Genomic DNA, 21,258 nt, shown 5'->3' with positions numbered 1-21,258 from the left:
TCTGAAACTCCTCCCAGCGGCTATGGATCTCCTGGAGTGACGCTGACATCGCCCTCTGAATATTCCGGCTGCTCCCTGTCGTCTCCAACAGCTCCGGTTAACTCTATTCCACAGGGTTAGCATCAGGCTGGGACCCAGTTGGGTCCTGGGATCCAGCAGCCCGCTGACTGCTGTCTCGCCTGGGGTTCCTGCCTCCACCAATGCTCCCTTGGGGGGGGGGGTTGATGTCTACTTACTTGTACTGCCCGGTGTAGGTCGTTGACCTTTTTGCGGCACATGGATCTCGTCCTCCTGGTCACACTCCCGAGCTCACAGCTGCCGCCATCTCGTCCCAGACAGCACTGGCTGCCCTATGGCTCACCCTCCAGGACCTTTGGGGGAACAGGACATCCGTCCTGGCCTCCACTGCATCTAGGAGCCTCCCCAGGTCAGCGAATCTTGGGGATGGTCACCTCGGCGCCACTGTTGCAAGCTGGCTGGGATTGGTTGAGCAGGTGCAGCTTAAGTGCTGCTCGACTTTGTTAGTGGGGGGGGGGGGGGGGGGGGGGGGGGGGGGGGTTGGGGGCTGGCGAGCGTGGTCCCTGCGAATCATCTCACTTGTGGCGAGAAGCCTGTGACGCCTCGTTAAGTATTTTTTTAGATTTCAAGTATTTTATTTGCATATCAAAAATAACATCAGTTACTGTGCATGCCAAGCGATCTAACAAAATGGCACTCTAGAATAGTTGATTTGGTCCTTGGCATCTTCTTTCCATTCACAGGCATTTGGTGATTTAAGGTTCCTGCAGTCTTTCTGGGGCTCGTCGTGGACATGCAAGCTCTGCAGTGCCACCAGAAGTACAAAGCCAGCCAAAATTGTCAGTAGTTTTTTTCCCCTACCTTCAAAAGAAAAGGGAGGGGCATGTGGAAAACAAATGTGGGAGGGGTGTGCAGTGATATACACAAGGGGTTAAAGTAAATACATTACAACTAGTAACCACTAGAGGGATATGTATATATACATAGACAAACAGGAAGTAACCTCTCTCTCTTCACAGGAATGGCAGCTGGTGAGCAGGACACAGACAGGCAAGTCAGATGTAACATAGTCTAAGCGCTGGAGAGAGAACAAACTCACAGAAATAAAGCATCTACTTCAACTGTAAGACTACGAGCTTTATTCAGACACAAGGAATAATACATGATACCAGGACCAGGTGACTTCAGAACGCTTACGAGAAAAGTTACACAAGATGCAGACAAAGCACGATCGAAAACAGAAGAAAACTCGGGACGTGGGGAGACTTCGCTGAGTCGATGCAACTCGTTGGAACTCCACCGCAGCTGAAAACAACCAGTAATTTAAGTTATAGATGGAAACTCTTTAAACAAACGTTTGAACTGTATATCGTAGCTAATGAGTTGAGCGCGGCCTCAGAAGAAATGAAAATAGCACTTCTCCTAGCAGGACATGAAGCTGGAGAAATCTATAACTGCTTTAATTACTTGAAAGGTGAAGACCACACGAAATTAGAAGTAATACTTAAAAAAATTGAAGAATACTGTAACACCAGTAACAATGCTGCTTTAAGACATTCAATGCTCAGAGACCTAATTGCACAGGGAATGAGTGTTGCAAAACTCAAACAATCATCAGAACAGAAAGGGTTAATGCTGGAAAATGCGACTGACAAGTGCAGATCGCAAGAAAAAAATACCTTTAAGTTTTTAACAAGAAAAAAACGGCAAAATAGTTATTTTCCACAGGTCTGAAGCAGTTAAAATGGCGTCCGAGCACATTGTAAACTCCCCGGGGAACAAAAGACTCAAATCTGGGTCTGTGCAATCGCAGGAAATGGCAATGTGCAATTGAAAAAAGACGTTTTGGGCGCGGATCGTTCTGCGCATGCGCAAGCCGTGCATGCGCAGTTGAACAAAAAGAGCGCACATCTTGAAGAGGGTTCTGCGCAGGCGCAAGCCACGCCTGCGCAGTTTACGAAAAAGCGCACAGTAAAGGAAAAGCGATTTGCGCATTCGCACTCCATTCCTACACTTTACATCACGAGCGTCATGACGTCAGAGGCCCCAGACCATGTCCACTTGAAGGGGAAATGTCCGAAAATTGAAAAAATGAGTTTTAAAGCTACAAAACACAATGTTTTCACCTCGAAAGACAGAACAATACCTGAACTTCTACCAGCAGTTGAAAATAACCTCTGCAGCACCATGGAACAAGCAGTTTGCACCACCCGAAGTGAAGAGCACAATGACAAATCCGAAACCAAAGAATATCATTTGTTCATTGAACATGAAGAGCACGATGACAAATCCGAAACAAAAGAAGATGGTTTGTTTATCGAAGAATACTACTCAGTCACGTCTGAGTTATTCGGATATGATGATCAGACAAGCATCAGTGCCATGGTTGAAAAGCTCAACACGACTCTACTCATGGTAAATTAATCCGATACCATGATGCAATGGCAGATCGTCGATACATTGGATGACAGCAACATGTCAAATACCCAAGAAGAAAACGATGCCACACAGCGAGTACTGAACGACTCCGTTGAGAGCATAGATCGACTCCACAGCAAGACCACTGCATGACTCCACGCAGAGAGCGATGAAAGACTCCACAGAGAGAGCGATACAAGCCTCCACAGAGAGCTCGTGACAGACTCCACAATGGAAGCAACTCAAAACTCCATAGCAAAGTCCATGCATAAACAAGACCATGAAGGTCTATCAACCTTATCTGAGCAACCAGTAGCAGACTATGAAAATCTACCAAGCTCACGTGAACAACAAAAAGACTATGAAAGTCTACCCAGCTTATTTGAGCCACCAGAAGAAGACAATGAAAGTCTACCCAGCTCATTTAACCAGCAAGAAGACACTGAATGTCTACCCACTGTATGTGAGACAAGTGACGAATAAATCACAATTCCCATACAAGATGTGCAAGACCACAGCGAGACTGACAGGTCTCAGCTCATATGTACAGAAGCACTCAACAATCAAAGTGAAACTATTCGAGTCCAGTGAGACCACGTCAATTAAAACCTCATCTACTCTAACCTAACCACAAGAAAATGAAATCTTGAAGATTTTGACTCCAGAAGAGGAGCACCAAGAAACCAAAGATGATTCAAGTGAACCTGACATGACTCCAAAAGAGGAGCACCAAGAATTCAATTATAATTCAAGTGAACCAGAAATGACTCCAGAAGAGGAACAACAAGGAATAAAAGAGGAATCACATCAACCACAAATGACTGATGTCACCAAGATCAATGCAACATCAGATTATTCACACAATCCTCAATAAGAAACGCTCAATGAAACATCAGATACCACAAAGAAGACTGACACAAATAACATTGAAAATTACTTGAATTATCCACACGGAACAGTCATTGAGCGCAGCAAGAACAAAAAAAAACAAAAGAAGCACAACAGAAACAAGAACAACAACTGCAACATTAAAAACAACAAGAAGCCGCAACAAGAACAACAACAAAATCTACAAGCACAACAACAAAGTCTACAAGAACAACAACAAACACAATAACGAGAAACATAACAAAGATGGCATACAGAATCAATACCGCAAGCACAGAAAAAAGTCCAGGTCAGACAACAAAGATGACATACAGAATCAATACTGCAAGCACAGGAAAAAGTCCAGGTCAGACAACAAAGATGCTATACAGAATCGCTACCACAGGCATAAAAAAAAGTCTAAATCAGACAACAAAATGATTCGACCATTCAAACACCTCATGATGACTTCTTGGTTACTTAAACACAAGAACACTGACAACGTTCATAAAGAAATGACAACATCAACATCACCACTTCAACAACGGAAGAGGAGAACTCAACCGAACAAATTCATAACGTTTGGACACATAAATTTATTTATTAAGATTGAACTTGTAAATATTGATTGGCTTTGTATAATCATCAATATCATCACAACTTGTACATGTCATCATTTATCTACATGTTTTGTACAATTTTCTTTAACAAAGTACAGAAAATATGTAACAAGAAAAAAAGGGGGTATGTAGTGATATGCATCACTGTATGGCAGCACGGTAGCACTGTGGATAGCACAATTGCTTCACAGCTCCAGGGTACCAGGTTCGATTCCGGCTTGGGTCGCTGTCTGTGTGGAGTCTGCACGTCCACCCCGTGTGTGCGTGGGTTTCCTCCGGGTGCTCCGGTTTCCTCCCACAATCCAAAGATGTGCAGGTTAGGTTGATTGGCCATGATAAAAATTGCCCTTAGTGTCCAAAATTGCCCTTAGTGTTGGGTGGGGTTACAGGGTTATGGGGATAGGGTGGAGGTGTTGACCTTGGGTAGGGTGCTCTTTCCAAGAGCCGGTGCAGACCCGATGGGCCGAATGGCCTCCTTCTGCACTGTAAATTCTATGATAACATTCTATGATATACACAAGGGGTTAAGGTAAATACACTACAACTATGTAACCACCAGAGGGAGCACCAGAGATGTATATAGACAAACAGGAAGTAGCCTCTCTCTCTTCACAGGAATGGCAGCTGGTGAGCAGGACACAGACAGGCAGCTCAGATGTAACATAGTCTAAGCGCCGGAGAGAGAACGAACTCACAGAAATAACGCATCTACTTCAACTGTAAGACTACGAGCTTTATTCAGACACAAGGAATAATACAGGGAGGAGACCGACTGGGTAGGAGCCAACCAGTTCACTCAATATCCAAGTTTTTAAAGAGGTACATAGCCAGAAGGCAATGCTTGTGGAATGAACAGTGCAAATCAGAAAAAAATTACTCATTGTGTTGCTACCTCTTCTTTTGCTGCTTTCTTTTCTGCTTCAATTGTTGCTGCGCCCGGCAATACGTTCTTCTCTTGTACCAAAAGGATTACCCTTTTTGAAGTCAGCGATTTCCTGCTGCAACTCTCCTTTAATTACTGGTGTTTTGGAGTCCTTGTCAGCCATTGTCTAAGTCCCAGATATCGCTCGTCTACACTTTTCAAAGAAATTGCTCAACTCAAGCAAAGCTCATCTGAGAGTCGAGGCCTCGTTAAGTTGACCAATTAACGTTGAATAGTGTTACTGGCCTTGCTGGGCCGAGTGCCGGGAGGCTCATGGTAATTCCCGCTCACTAACACACTTAGAAACCTTTCCGGTGAATCGCGCCCTCTGTTTCCACTGCCTTTTGAGGGAGAGAGTTTGTGACTCTTGGAGAAAAAAATTTGCCTCATCTGTCTTAAATGAGTAACCCCTTCTTTGTAAACGTGACCCCTAGTCCTAGATTCTCCAACAAGAGAAAGCATCCTCTGCACATCCACCTGTCAATACCCCTGACGATCTTAAAGGTTTCAATAAAGTCACCTCTTATTCTTCGAAGTGGATTCAAACCCAACCTCTTCGACCATTCTCTTTAAGAGAATCTGCCCATTCTTGGAATTAGTCTAGTAAACCTCTGAACGGCTACTAACACATTTACACCTTTCCTTAAACAAGGAGGCCAATACTGTACACAGTACTTGAGATATGGTCTCACGAATGCCCTGTACAACTGAAGCATAACCTCCCTACTTTTGTAATCAATTCCCTTCACAATAAACAATAACATTCTATTGGGTTCCTAATTACTTGTTTCACCTCTATACCAGCCTTCTGTGATTCATGCACTAGGACACATCTCAGAGCTCTGCAATCTTCCTCCATTTTGATAATTATTGTTTATTTATTCTTCTGGCCAAAAAGGGCAATTTCACATTCACCCAAATTATTCTCCTAGGCCTCTCCTTAAAATTCTCCGATTATGTCCAAGCTGCCAATCACTCTTTTTGTTTGCTGTGCATTTTTGGCTAATTAGGCCTGAATGAATCATCAGAATATTTTTCTGGAATGTATACCATATAAATGCAAGTCATTATTGTTGACACATTAAATGACTTTTAAAAGCTAACAATGCATTTAATGTTACATTACTTCCCATTTACGCGTGTACCAGTGCAATTTCCATTTATTCCCTCTGAAGGGCTACAGTATAGAACTCCAGCATCTTTAAGTAGGAAACAATCCTAAATATAACTTAGTCAAAACAATGTGTTCCAATGCTTTGACATTTTCACAATTTCAACCACTGGTATAATTCATTCCTTAAATATTGAAAAATATGTTGACTTTCACATTAAATACAGTTCTCACACATCCAGAAATATTATAGCAAATTTCATCCCCCTCATTCCTGATTTTTTTCCATGTTCTCTTCAAGGCAACGGCTCATGTAAGATTACTTTTCCAGTAGGCAAAGCAATTTTCCAATACTTCACCCATATTGCTATTTGTCACATATGTGCATTAATATAGGTTACCTGACTACAGGATGCACCACAGTTAAGCCCAATGCTGCCCACACCAAGTCTCCAACCTGCACATGTTCCAGCAGCAGTCATTGGATAGTGATCAGGGGTATAAACCGCATGTGATTTTTCCATTTCCCCCTCTCCCAGAAAAGGGAAATTGCAGGGACTTGCTCCCTTAAAGACCAGGGAGCATATTAAAAAATATTTATGAAATGGTCAGAAAAGCATTTAGAGAATCAAAAGAATTAACTGAAAACAATTCTGAATTATACTTGCAATGCCAAAATGCTGTGGCGATCCTCAATTAAATATAACAAGGAAACCAGACCAAAACTACTTCATTCTACATTACAGCAGTGACAATAATGCTTCAAAATATATAATTAGCTGTAAAGCTGTGGGATATTGGGTTTGTGAACGAAACTTAATATAGGGAAGGTCTTTCATTTATTTTTAAATGAAGAAACTTTACCTCATCGTCATGGACCAGTTCCTTCTTTACCACCTTCATTGCATAAATACAGTCATTTTTCTTCAAGCGCACAAGGAGAACTTTAGCGTAGCTGCCACGTCCAATGACTCGTATAAGGTCAAAGTCTTGCAAACCTAGCACTGAAGAAATCTTGATTCCGTCAACACCATCGACCACTGGTTTGAGATCCTGGAACCCAAATATATATTTAAAAATTTGACATAGTTTCAAGTATATTTCATAGTCCGAGATCCCTTTTTACACAAAATCAAAACAAAAATTAATAGGATGAAGCAATATGAAGTACCTGGAGGTAAATAATGATCCAGTCAAATCACCAGACCATGAGGGTTACTGTGACTCCTCTTTGTGCACACCAGATCAATATGAGGCAATATAGAATCAATGAATCATATCGCAAGGAGGTTATTTGGTCCATCGTGCCTGTTCAGCTCTTTGAAGAGATCCAATAGTCTTACACCACTATTCTGCGCCCCATAGCCATACAAATATGTTAATCTCTTATTATCACTGGACCCAAGAGCAGATAGCATTATTTTCCATTAACATACTTCTAACTTGACAAGCAATGATTAATCTTTTCACCAAAATCTACAACTAACAATTGTTTTATTACTTGGCCGAACTAAATATATTTATGACCGATTTTGTTAGTTTGCACATGTCCTTGCTGCATGCTGACAGCAGGCGACAGCCTATTTTATTTGTTACGATCACAGTTGATATTATTGTTGGATGGAAAGGTCCCAGGGTGGAACACTGGTTCAACAGACTATAATGCTGCACATTTTTTAGAAAACATGGAGGAATAGAATCACAGGACTGCTGATTAGCTTTTAACAACAAAAAGAAAACACCTATTACACATGAAAAGTTTTTACACCAATATAATACTCCTTTGTACCCACTTATTTTCACAAATATACACAGATTTTAGGAATAGCATAGGTTACACAATACATCTTATTCTGTAATGTTATCAATGAGCACACAGTCGCTGTAAAACATTTGTCTATCCCAGCCTTAAATGTATTCAACAATGGATCTCCACAACCTTCTTGAGGCAGGGCATTCCAAAGATTCACAACCCCTTGAATGAAATAATTTATCTTCATCTTGGTATTTAATGATCAGCACCTTTACGTGACTGTGCCCGTTTTAAATTCTCCGATCAATAGAAACAACCTCTCAGCATCAAACCTATCAAGCTCTTTCTGAATTTTGTATGTTTCAGTGAGATTGCTCTCATTCTTCTAAACTCCGGAGAAAGCAGACCCAAATTACTTAGCCTCTCATCATAGGTCAACCATCGGGCAACACGGTGGCATGGTGGCTAGCACTGCTGCCTCACAATGCCAGAAACCCCAGTCTGATTCCAACCTCGGTGACTCTGTGTGGGAGTTTGCGCATTCTTCCTGTGTCTCATCGGTTTCCTCCGGGTGCTCCGGTTTCCTCGCACAGTCCAAAGATGTGCAGGTTAGGTGGATTGGCTACACCAAAGTGCCCCCGGGGGAGGGGGGTCATGGGGATAGGGTGCCCCTTCAGAGGTCTGAAGCAGACTTGATGGGTCGAATGGGCTCCTTCTGCACGGTAGGGATTCTATGAGAACCCCATTATCCCATTAGTGAGCCTTTGTTGTACTACCTCCAAAGCATCTCCTCTTAAATATGAAGATCAAAACTGAACACCATATTACAGACGTCTCACCAAAACCCTGTACAATCTAGCGAGGCTTTTTTTCCTATACTCCAAGTCTCTTGCACTAAAGACCAACATGTCAGTTTCCTTTCTGATTGTTTGCTGTACCTGTATGCTAATATTTTGCATCCTTTGTACAAGCACACCCAAGTCTCTTTGAACCTCAACACTGACCAGTTTCTCACCTTTTAAAAATTATTTGGCTTTTCTATTCTTTTAACCAAAGTGAATAACTCCACACCTCCCTACATTATAATCCACCTGCCACCCTGTTGTCCACTCACTTAACCTGTCTATTTCACTTTGCAGCCGCTCTGTGTCCTCCCCACAGCTTATTTTTTCCAGCAAGCTTTGTGCCATCTGCAAACTTCGACACACTAAAGAAAAAAAATCAAGGCTGACACTCTAAAGCAGAACTGTGGGTATGCTGCACTTTTGGAGATGCGGTCTTTTAAAAGTTAACCAAGGCCCCAACTGCACATCTGGTAGTTGTAAAAGATCTTATGGCACTATTTTGAAGAACAGGGAAGTAAGTTATCCCCCCTGTCCTGGACAATATTTGTCCCTCAATAAACATCACAAAAGCAGATTATCTGATTATTAGCACATTACTGTTTGTGGGAGCCTGTCATGCACAAATTGGCTGAAGTGTTTTCTGCATTATAACAATGCTTACACATCAAAAGTACTTCATTGGCTGCAAAGCGCTTTCAGACGTCCAGTGGTGATGTTCTTCGTGTATATGTACTCTCCAAGTACTTTAATTTAATTGGCCATTCTCCATGGGTGAACCGGCAAGGGTCACTAATGCTATTTTACCACACCAGTTTCATATCTAAGCCCAATCCTCTCTCTGTCCAACACCCACATACATGCTCTATCCAGCATTGGTAGCATGTGTCAGGACGTTAAAGGGGCAGAGCGAGGTTCCCAGATGAAGACAGAGTTGAAAGACGCAGATCTGGTAAAGTTGGCTAGCGAGAAGCCAGGGGCGCAATTCTCCGACCACCCACCGGGCCGGAAAATTGGCGGGGGGCTGCGCGAATCGTGCCACACCGCCATTCTCCCGCCCGATAAAAAACAGGCGGGCGCGCATGGCGTCGGGCCGCACGGAGAATCACCGCATACGGCCATAGCGGTGATCCTCCGGCGACGCCGCGATTCTCCGTCCTGGATGGGCCGTGCGGCCGTGCAAAACAATCCAAGGCCCGCCAGCGCCGTTCTAACATGCTTTGGGCTGGCGGGACCTCGGGGTTGAAGGGTCCAGGGGTGGCCTGTGGGAGGGGGGGGGGGGGGGGTCCAATCCTGGGGAGGCCCTCTGTAGTGGCCTGGAGTAAAGTACTCCCGTTTTGGCACCGGCGCCGACACTCTGGCACCGGACCAGAGAATCGCCGCCCAGATATCTGAAGTAATCCTAAGGTTGGTGACACCTTAATAAAGTCTCTGAAGTGGCTGGGTACCTGAGGGTACCTGCATGCGGCAATCAAAGACAGAGGAATACTGAAAGGCAAAACTGAAATCCTGGAAGTGGATCCTTGGTGAAGGAGTTGTGTGGGTGAAGGAGTTGTGTGGGAGAAGCATTGTTTGGTAGAAGATTCTAAGGTGTGTTTTTCAAGAGTGGAGCTTGGAAACACGCATGTCAAAGTCAGAGCTTCAGTGAGACCAGTTTACTCAGTGTGATAAGCATCTGGGGAGGATTTGAAATCCGGCAAACTTGTATCAGGTGGCATCAGCAGCTTGATTTCGGAGTGCGATGTGTCTGACCACATTTCACCCATTGGCACACATGAACTGTGTACTTACCAAAAAAAAAAAGAACTTAAGATATCTTGTAACTTGTGCAATTCATATAAATTTGTATTTACATATAAAGGTGTAGTGGGAGTGAGGGAATACTGTATTATAGTTTACCTCTAATAAATATTTTATCATAAAATCATAGAATTTACAGTGCAGAAGGAGGCCATTCGGCCCATCGAGAGTGCACCGGCCCTTGGAAAGGGCACCCTACCCAAGCTCATTCCTCCACCCTATCCCCGTAACCCAATAACTCTGTCTACGCTTTTTGGACACTAAGGGCAATTTATCATGGCCAATCCACCTAACCTGCACACCTTTGGACTGGGAAGAAACCGGAGCACCCGGAGGAAACCCACGCAATTTGTTATCATTTTGTTAAAAGTGAATTAGCAGTCCTATGACTCTGTTCATTCACATCACTAAACAAAAAAAATGTTACAGTCTATTGAGCCAGGGTTCCATTCTGGGACCCGAGTGTCCAGCAATATCAGCTCGGATCGTAACACATGGACCAGGAGTTGGAACTGCATCTGTTTTCCTTCCAACCTCTGCTCAGGTGTAGTGAAATCAGGAGCAGAAACTTCTCTCTTAACTGACCACATGTCAAGGATGGAATTTGATCCCAACTGAGTCACATATAAACCATCACACCAGGTTCTGCATTAATCAATTATATCATCCGAGATTCCTTAATTTTCAAAATTAAAATGATTATGAGCTCTGATATAAAACTCATTATGCATCGTTGCACAAATTAAATTGTGAAGTAGTTTACGGTTTATTGCACAACCTACCTCTGAGTCATCTGTGACCCTGTCTAATTTAGTCCGGCTATGTGGCAGGAATGGTACAACTGCAAAGGAAAGAAACATGAACTCAGATCAGCTCCGTTGACAGGATTAACAGAACATTCAGTTTGCCTTTTATTTGAAAAAACACAATTTAGAAATCTGAACCAAAAATGGAAATTGTTGGATATGCACAAGTCACTGATGATAATCCCAACACCCCCCCTTCCCACTTCAACTTTAACCTATCTTATCCTTTTCAAAATAAAAGAAAGTTCTAGAAATACTCAGCTGGCCAAGCAGCATCTGCGGAGTGAGAAAGAGATCATATTTCAGGCAGAGTTCTTTTTATCAGAACAGAAAATAAAATAGATGTACCAGTTTTAAGCAAGTACATAAACAGGAAATGAGATCAGTGGAGGAAAGAACGACAAAGGTCAAATGGAAGGCAGCAGTGGTGAAATGACAAAAGGGATAATCATGTAAGGAAAGGGGGGGGGGTGCTATGGAATAACTAAGAAACACAGGATGGGTCTGGAAAAGCTGCAAATGAAAACAGCAGAACTATCTGAACAGCCTCTATCCAAAAGAAATGGGAAAATGATGATGATTTAGAATTATTAACTCTAGAAGGTTGTAAAGTACCTAATCAAAAGGTCAGGTGCTGTTCCTTGAACTTCCATTCAACAACAACCACTATTTATATTAAGTATTTTATTTAAGGAACATGTTTGCATCCTGAAGGCTGAATTACAGCATGATTTACATCGAGAAATTCATGTATTGACTAAGTAATCAGGTTAAATACATGCCAACATGTAACAAAAATACACAAATAAATCCAGTAGGCAACAAAGGAAGTGGTCGACAGGATACTAAAGGGCAATGTTAAATCAAAATTATATGAAAATTACAAAGCAATACAACATTCCTAATCTACAGGCATCCTAGAATCCTAAAAGAAGTATCTACAGAGATAGTGGATACAAAGATTGTAATTATCCAAAAATCCTTGGATTCTGGAAAAGTACCGGAGGATTGGAAAATTGCGAATGTGATATCACCTGTGCAAAAAAGGGAGGGAGGCAAAAAGCGGATAACTATGGACTAGCCTTATATCTATTGTTGGGAAAATATTGGAATTAATTACTCAAGAAGTAATAGCAGCATATTTGGAAAAATATAATCTAATCAAACAGAGTCAGCATGGCTTCATGAAAGGGAAATAGTGTCGGACTAATTTATTAGAGTTTTTTGAGGAAGTCTCAACCAGAGTGGATAGAGGGGAACCAGTTTGCGTTTTGTATTTGGACTTCCAGAAGGCGTTTGACCTCACTTGGCATGGATGAAGAATTGACTAATGGACAAGAAACAGCGAGGAGGAAATGGGGTTCTTTTTCAGGTTGGTGACCTATAACTAATGGGGTTCCACAGGGATTGGTGCTGAGACCACACTGTAGCCAAATTTGCAGATGTCACAAAAATAGGTGGAAAGGCAAATTGTGAGAGGGATATAGTTTGCAAAGAGATATTGATAGGTTAATGTGGGAAAATGTAAAGATTTTTAAAATTCATTTGCGGGATGTGAGCGTAGCTGGTTAGGCCAGCATTTATTGCCCATCCCCAATTGCCCTTCAGATGGTGGTGGTAAGTTATCTTCTTGAACTGCTGCAGTCCTCCAGGTGCAGGTACACCCACTGTGCTGTTAGGGAGGGATATTGGCCCAGCGATAGTGAAGGAGCGTCGATATATTTTAAAGTCAGAGTGGTGAGTGACTTGGAGGGGAACCTCCAGGTGGTGGGGTTCCCAGATATCTGCCGCTCTTGTCCTTCTAGATGGTATTGGCCGTGGATTTGGAAGGTGTTGACTTACTGCAGTGCATCTTGTAGATGGTGCACATGGCTGCCAGTGTTTGTCGGTGGTGGAGGGTTTGAATGTTTGTGGAAGGGAGAGCAATCAAGTTGGCTGCTTTGTCCTGGATGGTGTCGAACTTCCCGAGTGTTGTTGGAACTGCATTCATCCAGGCAAGTGGCGAGTATTCCATTACACTCCTGACTTGTGCCTTGTAGATGGTGGACAGGCTTTGGGGCGGGGGGGGGGGGGGGGTGGAGGTGGAGTCAGGAGGTGAGTTACTCGCTATAGGTTTCCTAGCCTTTGACCTGCCCTGGTAGCCACAGTATTAATGTGGCCAGTCAAGTTCAGTTTCTGATCAATGGTAACTCCCAGGGTGTTGATTGTGGGGGATTCAGCGATGGTAATGCCATTGAATGTCATGGGGCAGCGGTTAGATCCTCTCTTGTAGGAGACAGTCATTGCCTGGCACTTGTGTGGCGCAAATGTAACTTGCCACTTGTCAGCCCAAGCCTGGATTTTGTCCAGGTCTTGCTGCATTTGGACATGGATTGCTTCATTATCTGATGAGTTGCGAATGGTGCTGAACATTGTTCAGTCATCTGCAAACATCCCCACTTCTGACCTTATGATGGAAGGGACGTCTTTGATGAAGCAGCTGAAGGTGGTTGGGCCTGGGGCACTCCTGCAGTGATGTCCTGGGACTGGGATGATTGACCTCCAACCACCATAACCAACATCCTTTGTGCCAAGTATGACTCCAACCAGCGGAGAGTTTCCCCCTGATTCTGATTGACTCCAGTTTATCTAGGGCTCCTTAATGCCATATTCAGTCAAATGCTGCCTTTATATCAAGGGCAGTCACTCTTACCTCACCTCTGGCAACCAGCTCTTTTGTCCATGTTTAAACCAAGGCTGTCATGAGGTCAGGAGCTGAGTGACCCTGGTGGAACTCAAAGTGAGCATCCGTTAGCAGGTTATTGCTGAGTAAGTGCCGCTTGATAGCACTGTTGATGACTCCTTCCATCACGTTGCTGATGATGGAGAGTGGACTGATAGGTCGGTAATTGGCTGTGTTGGATTTGTCCTGTTTCTTGTGTACAGGGCACACCCAGGCAATTTTCCACATTCCCGGGTAAATGCCAGTGTTGTAGCTGTCCTGGAACAACTTGGCAAGTCTGGAGCACAAGTCTTCAGTGCTATAGCCAGGATATTGACAGGGTCCATAGCCTTTGCAGTGTCCAGTGCCTTCTGCAGTTTCCTGATATCAGGTGGAGTGAATCGTATTGGCTGAAGACTGACATTTGTGATGCTGGGGACCTCCGGATGAGACAGAGATGGACCATCCACTCAGCACTTCTGGCTGAAGATTGTTGCGAATGCCTCAGCCTCGTCTTTTGCACATATGTGCTGGGCTCCTCCGACATTGAGGATGGGGATATTTGTGGAGCCTCCCCCTCCAGTGTCCACCACTATTCACGGCTGATGTGGCGGGACTACATAGCTTAGGTCTGATGTGTTTGTTGTAGAATCACTTAGCTCTGACTATTACTTGCTGCTTATGCTGTTTGGCACACATGTAGTCCTGTGTTATAGTTTCACCAGGTTGACACCTCATTTTTTGGTATGCCTGATGTTGTTCCAGGCATGCTCTCCTGCACTCTTCATTGAACCAGGGTTGATCTCCTGGCTTGGTGGTAATGTTAGAGTGGGGGTAGAGTAGAGCCAGGCCATGAGGTTGCAGATTGTGGTTGAATACAATTCTGCTGCTGCTGATGGCCCACAGATGCCCAGTCTTGAGTTGCTACATCTGTTTGAAACCTATCCCATTTAGCACAGTGGCAGTGCCACACAACACGATGAAGGGTATCCTCAATGTGAAGACCCACAAGAACTGTGCAGTGGTCACTTCTACCGATACTGTCATGGACAGATGAATCTGCAGCCGGCAGATTTGTGAGGATGAGGTCAAGTATGTTTTTCCCCCTTGTTGATTCCCTCACCACCTACTGCAGTCCGAGGCTAGCAGCTATGTCCTTTAGGACCCGGCCAGCTCGGTCTGTGGCGGGACTACCGAGCCACTCTTGGTGATAAGTCCCCCACCCAGAGCATATTCTGTACCCTTGCCACTCACAGTGGTGTTCCATGGATGAGTACTGATTCATCAGCTGATGGTGGCTGGTACGTGGTAATCAACAGGAGGTTTCCTTGCCCATGAAGAACCTGAAGCCATGAGACTTCATGGGGTCCTGAGTCGATGTTGAGGACTCCCAGTGCAACTCCGTCTCGACTGTGTACCACTGTGCCGCCACCTCTGCTGGGTTTATCCTGCCAGTGAGACAGGACACACCTAGGAATGGTGATAGTAGTATCTGGGACATTGTCTGTAAGTTATGATTCTGTGAGTATGACTATGTCAGGCTGTTGCTTAACTAGTCTGTGAGATAGCTCTTCAAACTTTGGCACAAGCCCCCAGATGTTAACTTCGCTGTGTCGGAAGGGCTGGGTTTGCCATTGTTATTTCCGGTGCCTGGTTCCATGCCGGATGGTCCATCCAATTTCATTCCTTTTTTGTGTTTTCGTAGCAGTTGAATACTACGGAGTGGCTTGCTTGGTCATTTCAGATGGCATTTAAGAGACAACCACATTGCTGTGGGTCTGGAGTCACAGGTAGGTAGACCAGGTAAGGATAGCAGATTTCCTTCTCTACAGGACATTAGTGAACCAGATGGGTTTTTACAACAATCGCCGATGGTTCCATGGTCATCAACAGACTTTTAATTTTAGATATTTTATTGAGTTTAAATTCCATCACCTGCCGTGGTGGGATTTGAACACGGATCCCCAGATTATTATCCTAGGTCTTTGGATTACTAGTTCAGCGACAATACCACCGCCTCCCCAAGTTGTCCATTTTGGAAAGGAGAACAAAACAGAGCATTACTTAAATAGAGGAAAACTGCAGAAAGCTGCAACACAAAGGAACTTGGGTCCTTGTGCACCAAACACAAAGCTAGCACGTAGGTGCAGTAGGTATTCAGGATGACTAATGGAATGTTGGCCGTTATTTCAAGGGGTTTGGGGTAAAAGAGTAAGGAAGTCTTGTTGCAACTGGACAAGGTACAGGTGAGATCATATCTGGAGTACTGTGAACAGATTTGGTTCCCTTGTGTGAGGAAAGACTTTATTTCATTGGAGGCAGTTCAGAGAAGGTTCACGAGGATGATCCCCGGTATGAAAGGATTGTCTTATGAGCAAAGGTTAAACAGGTTGGGACTCTACTCATTGGAATTTAGAAGAATGAGCGAGGAATCGCATGGAAACACAGAGCATTCTTAAGGAGCCTGGCAGTATAAATGCTGTTTCCTTTCATGGGAGAGTCTTGGGCCAGAGAGCATAGCCTCAGAATAAAGGGGTGCCAATTTAAGACTGAGATGAGGAGGGATTTCTTCTTTCAGAGAGTTATGAGTCTTTGGATCTCCTTACCAGAGAGGGCTGTGGGGGCAGAGTCCTTGTGTACATTTAAGGTTGAGATAGTTAGGTTCTTGATCAGTATGGGAAACAAGAGTTACAGGGAAAGAGCAGGAAACTGGATGTGAGCCATGTCGGGTCAACCATGATTCTGTTGAATGGCAGAGCAAGCTCAAGGGGCCAAATAGCCTATTCCACTTCCTATTTCTTATGGTCTTAAGTACAGATAAATTTCATCATTAAAGTACTTAATTGAAGACCCAAACTATGTGAGGAATAGGGCTACATTGATACAGCACCTTTAATGTAATGAAATTCTGGTCACTCAGGACTGAACAGAAGTGAACACCTAATCTGTGTTTGGTTTCCCTAATGTAGAGAGACCATGTTGTGAGGAGTGAATACAGTATGTTGTGCTGAAAGAAGCATCGTTGTTTCAACTGAAACGTTATTGTGGCGCTGGATGATGGGAAAGGAGGTGAAAATGCAGGTGTTGCATCACCTCTACTTTCATCGGAAGGCAACTAAGGAAGGAAAACAGGTGTTGGACGTCTTGTAAAAGTGGACCAGAGTGTAAGAAACAATCCCCTTAAAAAGGCGAGGGAAGGAGAAGATGTATTTGATTGTGGCATCGTCCTGTGGATGGCAGAAATGGTGGAGGATATTCTATTTTATTCGGAGATTGGGGGCATAGAAGGGGAGGACAAGTAGAGCTTCATCGTGATTCAAGGAGAAAGGGCAAGGGGCGAGGGCAAAAGTCAGGAAATGGGATGGGTAAATTAAGCCCTGTCAACCACAATGGAGGGGAATCCTAGGTCAAGGAAAAAGGAAAACATATCGGAAACATTGGTGTGGAAGGTAGCATCGTCAGAACAGATGTGACATAGGCAAAGAAACTGGAGAATGGAATACAGATAGACTTTCTGCCCATAATATTTTTATCTCAAGCCTTATGACAAGTGTTGCTGATTATGTTACCAAAATCATTTAAATAAATTCTATACTGTGGAGCATAAAATAAATGCTCAACCTTCCATTACCCTGTTAAAGTAACTGTAAAACAATAGGAGTATAAAGTCAATTAGAATGAAGCATTTAGTAGAATGGTAAATCTCAATCTGTTTCACTTCAACCATTTTTACCATTTTGCACTGGTATCCTTCAGTTCCTTAATTATATACATTTAGAATGTTTTTATTGAAGATTTTACATTTTATACACTGTTCATTCGTTAAGGATATATGTGTCGATTACAATACACAAATCATTTTCCTCTGCACCGATCCCCCCTTCCTCACCGCCTTGGTCTCCCCCACCTCCTCCATTTGTTGATTCAGGGTCCTTTCCTGGGTCGCTTATTATAGATCGGGCAGTTATCTGCTATTTACATGTTTGTGTTGTCTTCCCTTTCCATCCCCCCCCCCCCTTTCTAATCGATTGGCTCACCCCCTTCTCCTCCCCCTCCCCTATCCTGTTTTTGGTGTTTCTGTGGGTGTCTCTTTCTTGTGTCCTTGTTTTGGCCCCGTGATCTCTGTATCGGCCGTTTTCCAGCCCGATTCCACCCCCCCTCCCGTGTCTGTTCCATGCAGTCCCATTGGCTCCATTGCGTCCTCCTCCCTCTCTATTGGCTGTTGGCCTCAAACAGGTCCTGGAACAAGTTGGTTAATGGCCTTGTGTCTTGTGGAAGGCATCCTCTGACCCTCGGACAGCGAACCTGATCTTCTCCAGGTGGAGAAATTCCCACAGGTCTGCCAGCCAGTCTGCAGCTGTGGGTGGTGCTGCTGATCGCCAGCAGAGCAGGATTCTCCGGTGAGCGATTAGTGAAGCAAAGGCAAAGGCATCAGCACTCTTCCCCATGAATAGGCTGGTCCAATACCCCGAAGACTGCCATTCTTGGGCACAGCTCCCCCCTCACCTCCACCACCTTGGACATTGCCTTGAAGAAGGCTGTCCAGAACCTGACAAGTGTAGGATAGGCCCAGATGACATGGGCATGGTTGGCCAGGCCTCCCTGGCACCATTCACACTTGTCCTCCACCTCCGGGAAGAACCTGCTCATTTATCAGGTGTGCTCTGTGCACCACTTTTCATCTGCAGGTGGCCAGTCTTGCGCATGAGGAGGTGGAGTTGGCCCTGCTCAATGCTTCGCTCCAGATTCCCATCCTGTTTCCATCCCTAGCTCTTCCTCCAATTTGTCCCATGTCTCATCCAGTGGGGAGCGTGTCCTTTCTAAAAGCCGTCCATACAGGGCCCGACAGTTTCCCTTCCCTACACTGTCGACATCCAGTAACACCTCTAGAATTGGGCTTCTCGGGGTCCATGGGTAAGCTGTCGACACCTTGCGGAGAAAGCTTTTGACTGTTAGATGTCGGAGTTCATTTCCAATTGGTAGTTCCAGTCTCTCTGTCAGTTCCTCTAGGGCCGCTCGTCAGGCCTCAGTGTAAAAGTCTCTAATCGTCAGTGCCCCCCCCCTCCTGTCTCCATCTCTTAAAGGTATCATCAAGCATGGCTGGTGTGAACCGATGGTTGCTGCAGATGGTGGCCCTGGTGGACATTTTGGTCAGGCCAAAGTGCTGCCTCATCTGGTTCCAGGTCTCAGGGTAGCTACCATCACTGGGCTTGTTGAGTGTTTTGCTAGCGGGGATGGGAGCGGTGCCGTGGCGAGGGCTCAGAGGGTCGTTCCTGTACAGGAGCTCACCTCCATCCTCACCCATTCTGTATATGCCTCCTTAACCCATCCCCTCACTCTTTCCCCTGTGACTGCCTAGTGGTAGTATTGTAGGTTCGAGAGGGCCAGGACCCCCATGATTCTTCACCATTATCGGACTTTTTTTGGGGGGATTCTTGGACTCTTTGCACCTCCCCACCCCCAAACACACAAAACTGAAAAAGGCCTTGGGGACGTAGATCGGTATGGACCTGAACAGGAAGAGGAACCTGGGTAGTACGTTCACCTTGATCGACTGTACCCTCCCTGCCAGGGAGGTTGGGACTGTAACCTACCACTGTAGGGCCTTTTTTTGACTTCCTCTGCCAGACTGGTTGTGTTCCACTTGTGGATCCATGTCCAGTTATCCCCCCCTCCCCCGCGCTCAGGTTCACAGAATACTTCACTTTTGCACAGATAGAGTTGTAGTCCGAGAAGGCTCTGAGCTATCTCAGGAGCTTCATGATTTCCTTTTATGCCGTTTTGAAAGTCCGACATGTATAGATTAGCAGGTCAACCGCATGGAGCGAGACGCTGTGCTAACTGCCTCCTCTTCAGATTCCCTTCCAGCTTCTCGCCGTTCTGAGGGCAAATCCCAGCCTTGTGGCTGTTTGCAGCTGGAAGTATTCAGAGCTGGTGGTGTTGATCTGTACACCCAGGCGGTGAACCCTGTCCCTAGCACAAACATCTCTAGTACTCCAATGCAGTATTTCCACCCGACTCTGTCGAAAGCCTTTTCTGTGCCCAGGGAGACAATCACCTCTGATGTTTTCCCCCGGATGGGTCATTATCACGTTCAGCAGTCATCTGATTTTCGCAGTTAGCTGTCTACCCTTAACAAAGCCCGTCTGGTCCTCTGCGACCACCTCTGGTACGCAGTTCTCCAGCCGCTTAGCCAGGACCTTTGCGAGTATCTTCGCGTCTACATTAAGCAGCGAAATGGGTCTGTAGGACCTGCATTCCGTTGAGAATTGTCTTTTTTGGGTATCAGCGATATGGTGGCCCATGCTAATGTTGGAGGCAGGGTGCCCCAGTGAGTCAGGGAACATCTCCCGCAGGTGCGGGACCAGTGCTATTGCAAAACGCTTTCAGCTTTGGTCGGAGCGACCCGTGAGCCCTGTTAATCTCTGCTGGCTTGGGGAAGCTGCTCCTCTCCATGGGGTTGCCCAGCATTTGGTGCATGTAGTTGGTCAGGTCCCTGCCCTCGATTCCCTCCGGCAGGCCCACTATTTGGGTTCTCTTGGTCCCCGACCTTCCCTTTCAGGCTCCCCTGGGGCGCCACCAACCTCTTGTAATAGTAACATTATGGTGGGGCAGGCAATAAACAAAGAAATAACGGATGCATGTAGAAATGGTACAGCAGTTATCATGGGGGATTTTAATCTACATGTCGATTGGTTTAACCAGGTCGGTCAAGGCAGCCTTGAGGAGCAGTTTATAGAATGTATCCGTGATAGTTTCCGAGAACAGTATGTTATGGAACCTACAAGGGAACAAGCGATCCTAGATCTGGTCCCGTGTAATGAGACAGGATTGATTCATGATCTCATAGTTAGGGATCCTCTCGGAAGGAGCGATCACAATATGGTAGAATTTAAAATACAGATGGAGGGTGAGAAGGTAAAATCAAACACTAGTGTTTTGTGCTTAAACAAAGGAGATTACAATGGGATGAGAGAAGAACTAGCTAAGGTAGACTGGGAGCAAAGACTTTATGGTGAAACAGTTGAGGAACAGTGGAGAACCTTCCAAGCGATTTTTCACAGTGCTCAGCAAAGGTTTATACCAACAAAAAGGAAGGACGGTAGAAAGAGGGAAAATCGACCGTGGATATCTAAGGAAATAAGGGAGAGTATCAAATTGAAGGAAAAAGCATATAAAGTGGCAAAAATCAGTGGGAGCCTAGAGGACTGGGAAATCTTTAGCGGGGCAACAGAAAGCTACTAAAAAAGCTATAACGAGTAAGATAGATTATGAGAGTAAACTTGCTCAGAATATAAAAACAACAGATAGTAAAAGTTTCTACAAATATATAAAACAAAAAAGAGTGGCTAAGGTAAATATTAGTCCTTTAGAGGATGAGAAGGGAGGTTTAATAATGG

At 44.7% G+C, this 21,258-nt stretch overlaps 1 protein-coding gene across 5 annotated transcripts in view; it reads right to left on the bottom strand.

Annotated features, from left to right (window-relative positions):
* prkcz (protein kinase C, zeta) overlaps window positions 1-21,258 on the bottom strand; it is a 741,785-nt gene that overhangs the window by 323,550 nt on the left and 396,977 nt on the right. For all 5 annotated transcript variants that reach the window (XM_072478046.1, XM_072478045.1, XM_072478050.1 and 2 more), the window contains 2 exons: window positions 11,134-11,192; window positions 6,821-7,009 (listed from right to left, as the gene is read on the bottom strand). In XM_072478046.1, the coding sequence (XP_072334147.1) occupies window positions 6,821-7,009; window positions 11,134-11,192 (248 nt within the window). The remainder of the gene's footprint in view (window positions 1-6,820; window positions 7,010-11,133; window positions 11,193-21,258) is intronic.

Source organism: Scyliorhinus torazame, chromosome 16 (assembly GCF_047496885.1).
Source record: "Scyliorhinus torazame isolate Kashiwa2021f chromosome 16, sScyTor2.1, whole genome shotgun sequence".
Taxonomy (NCBI): Eukaryota; Metazoa; Chordata; class Chondrichthyes; order Carcharhiniformes; family Scyliorhinidae; genus Scyliorhinus; species Scyliorhinus torazame.
Note: the sequence above shows the minus strand (reverse complement) of the source record. Positions and strands in the feature narration are given on the sequence as shown.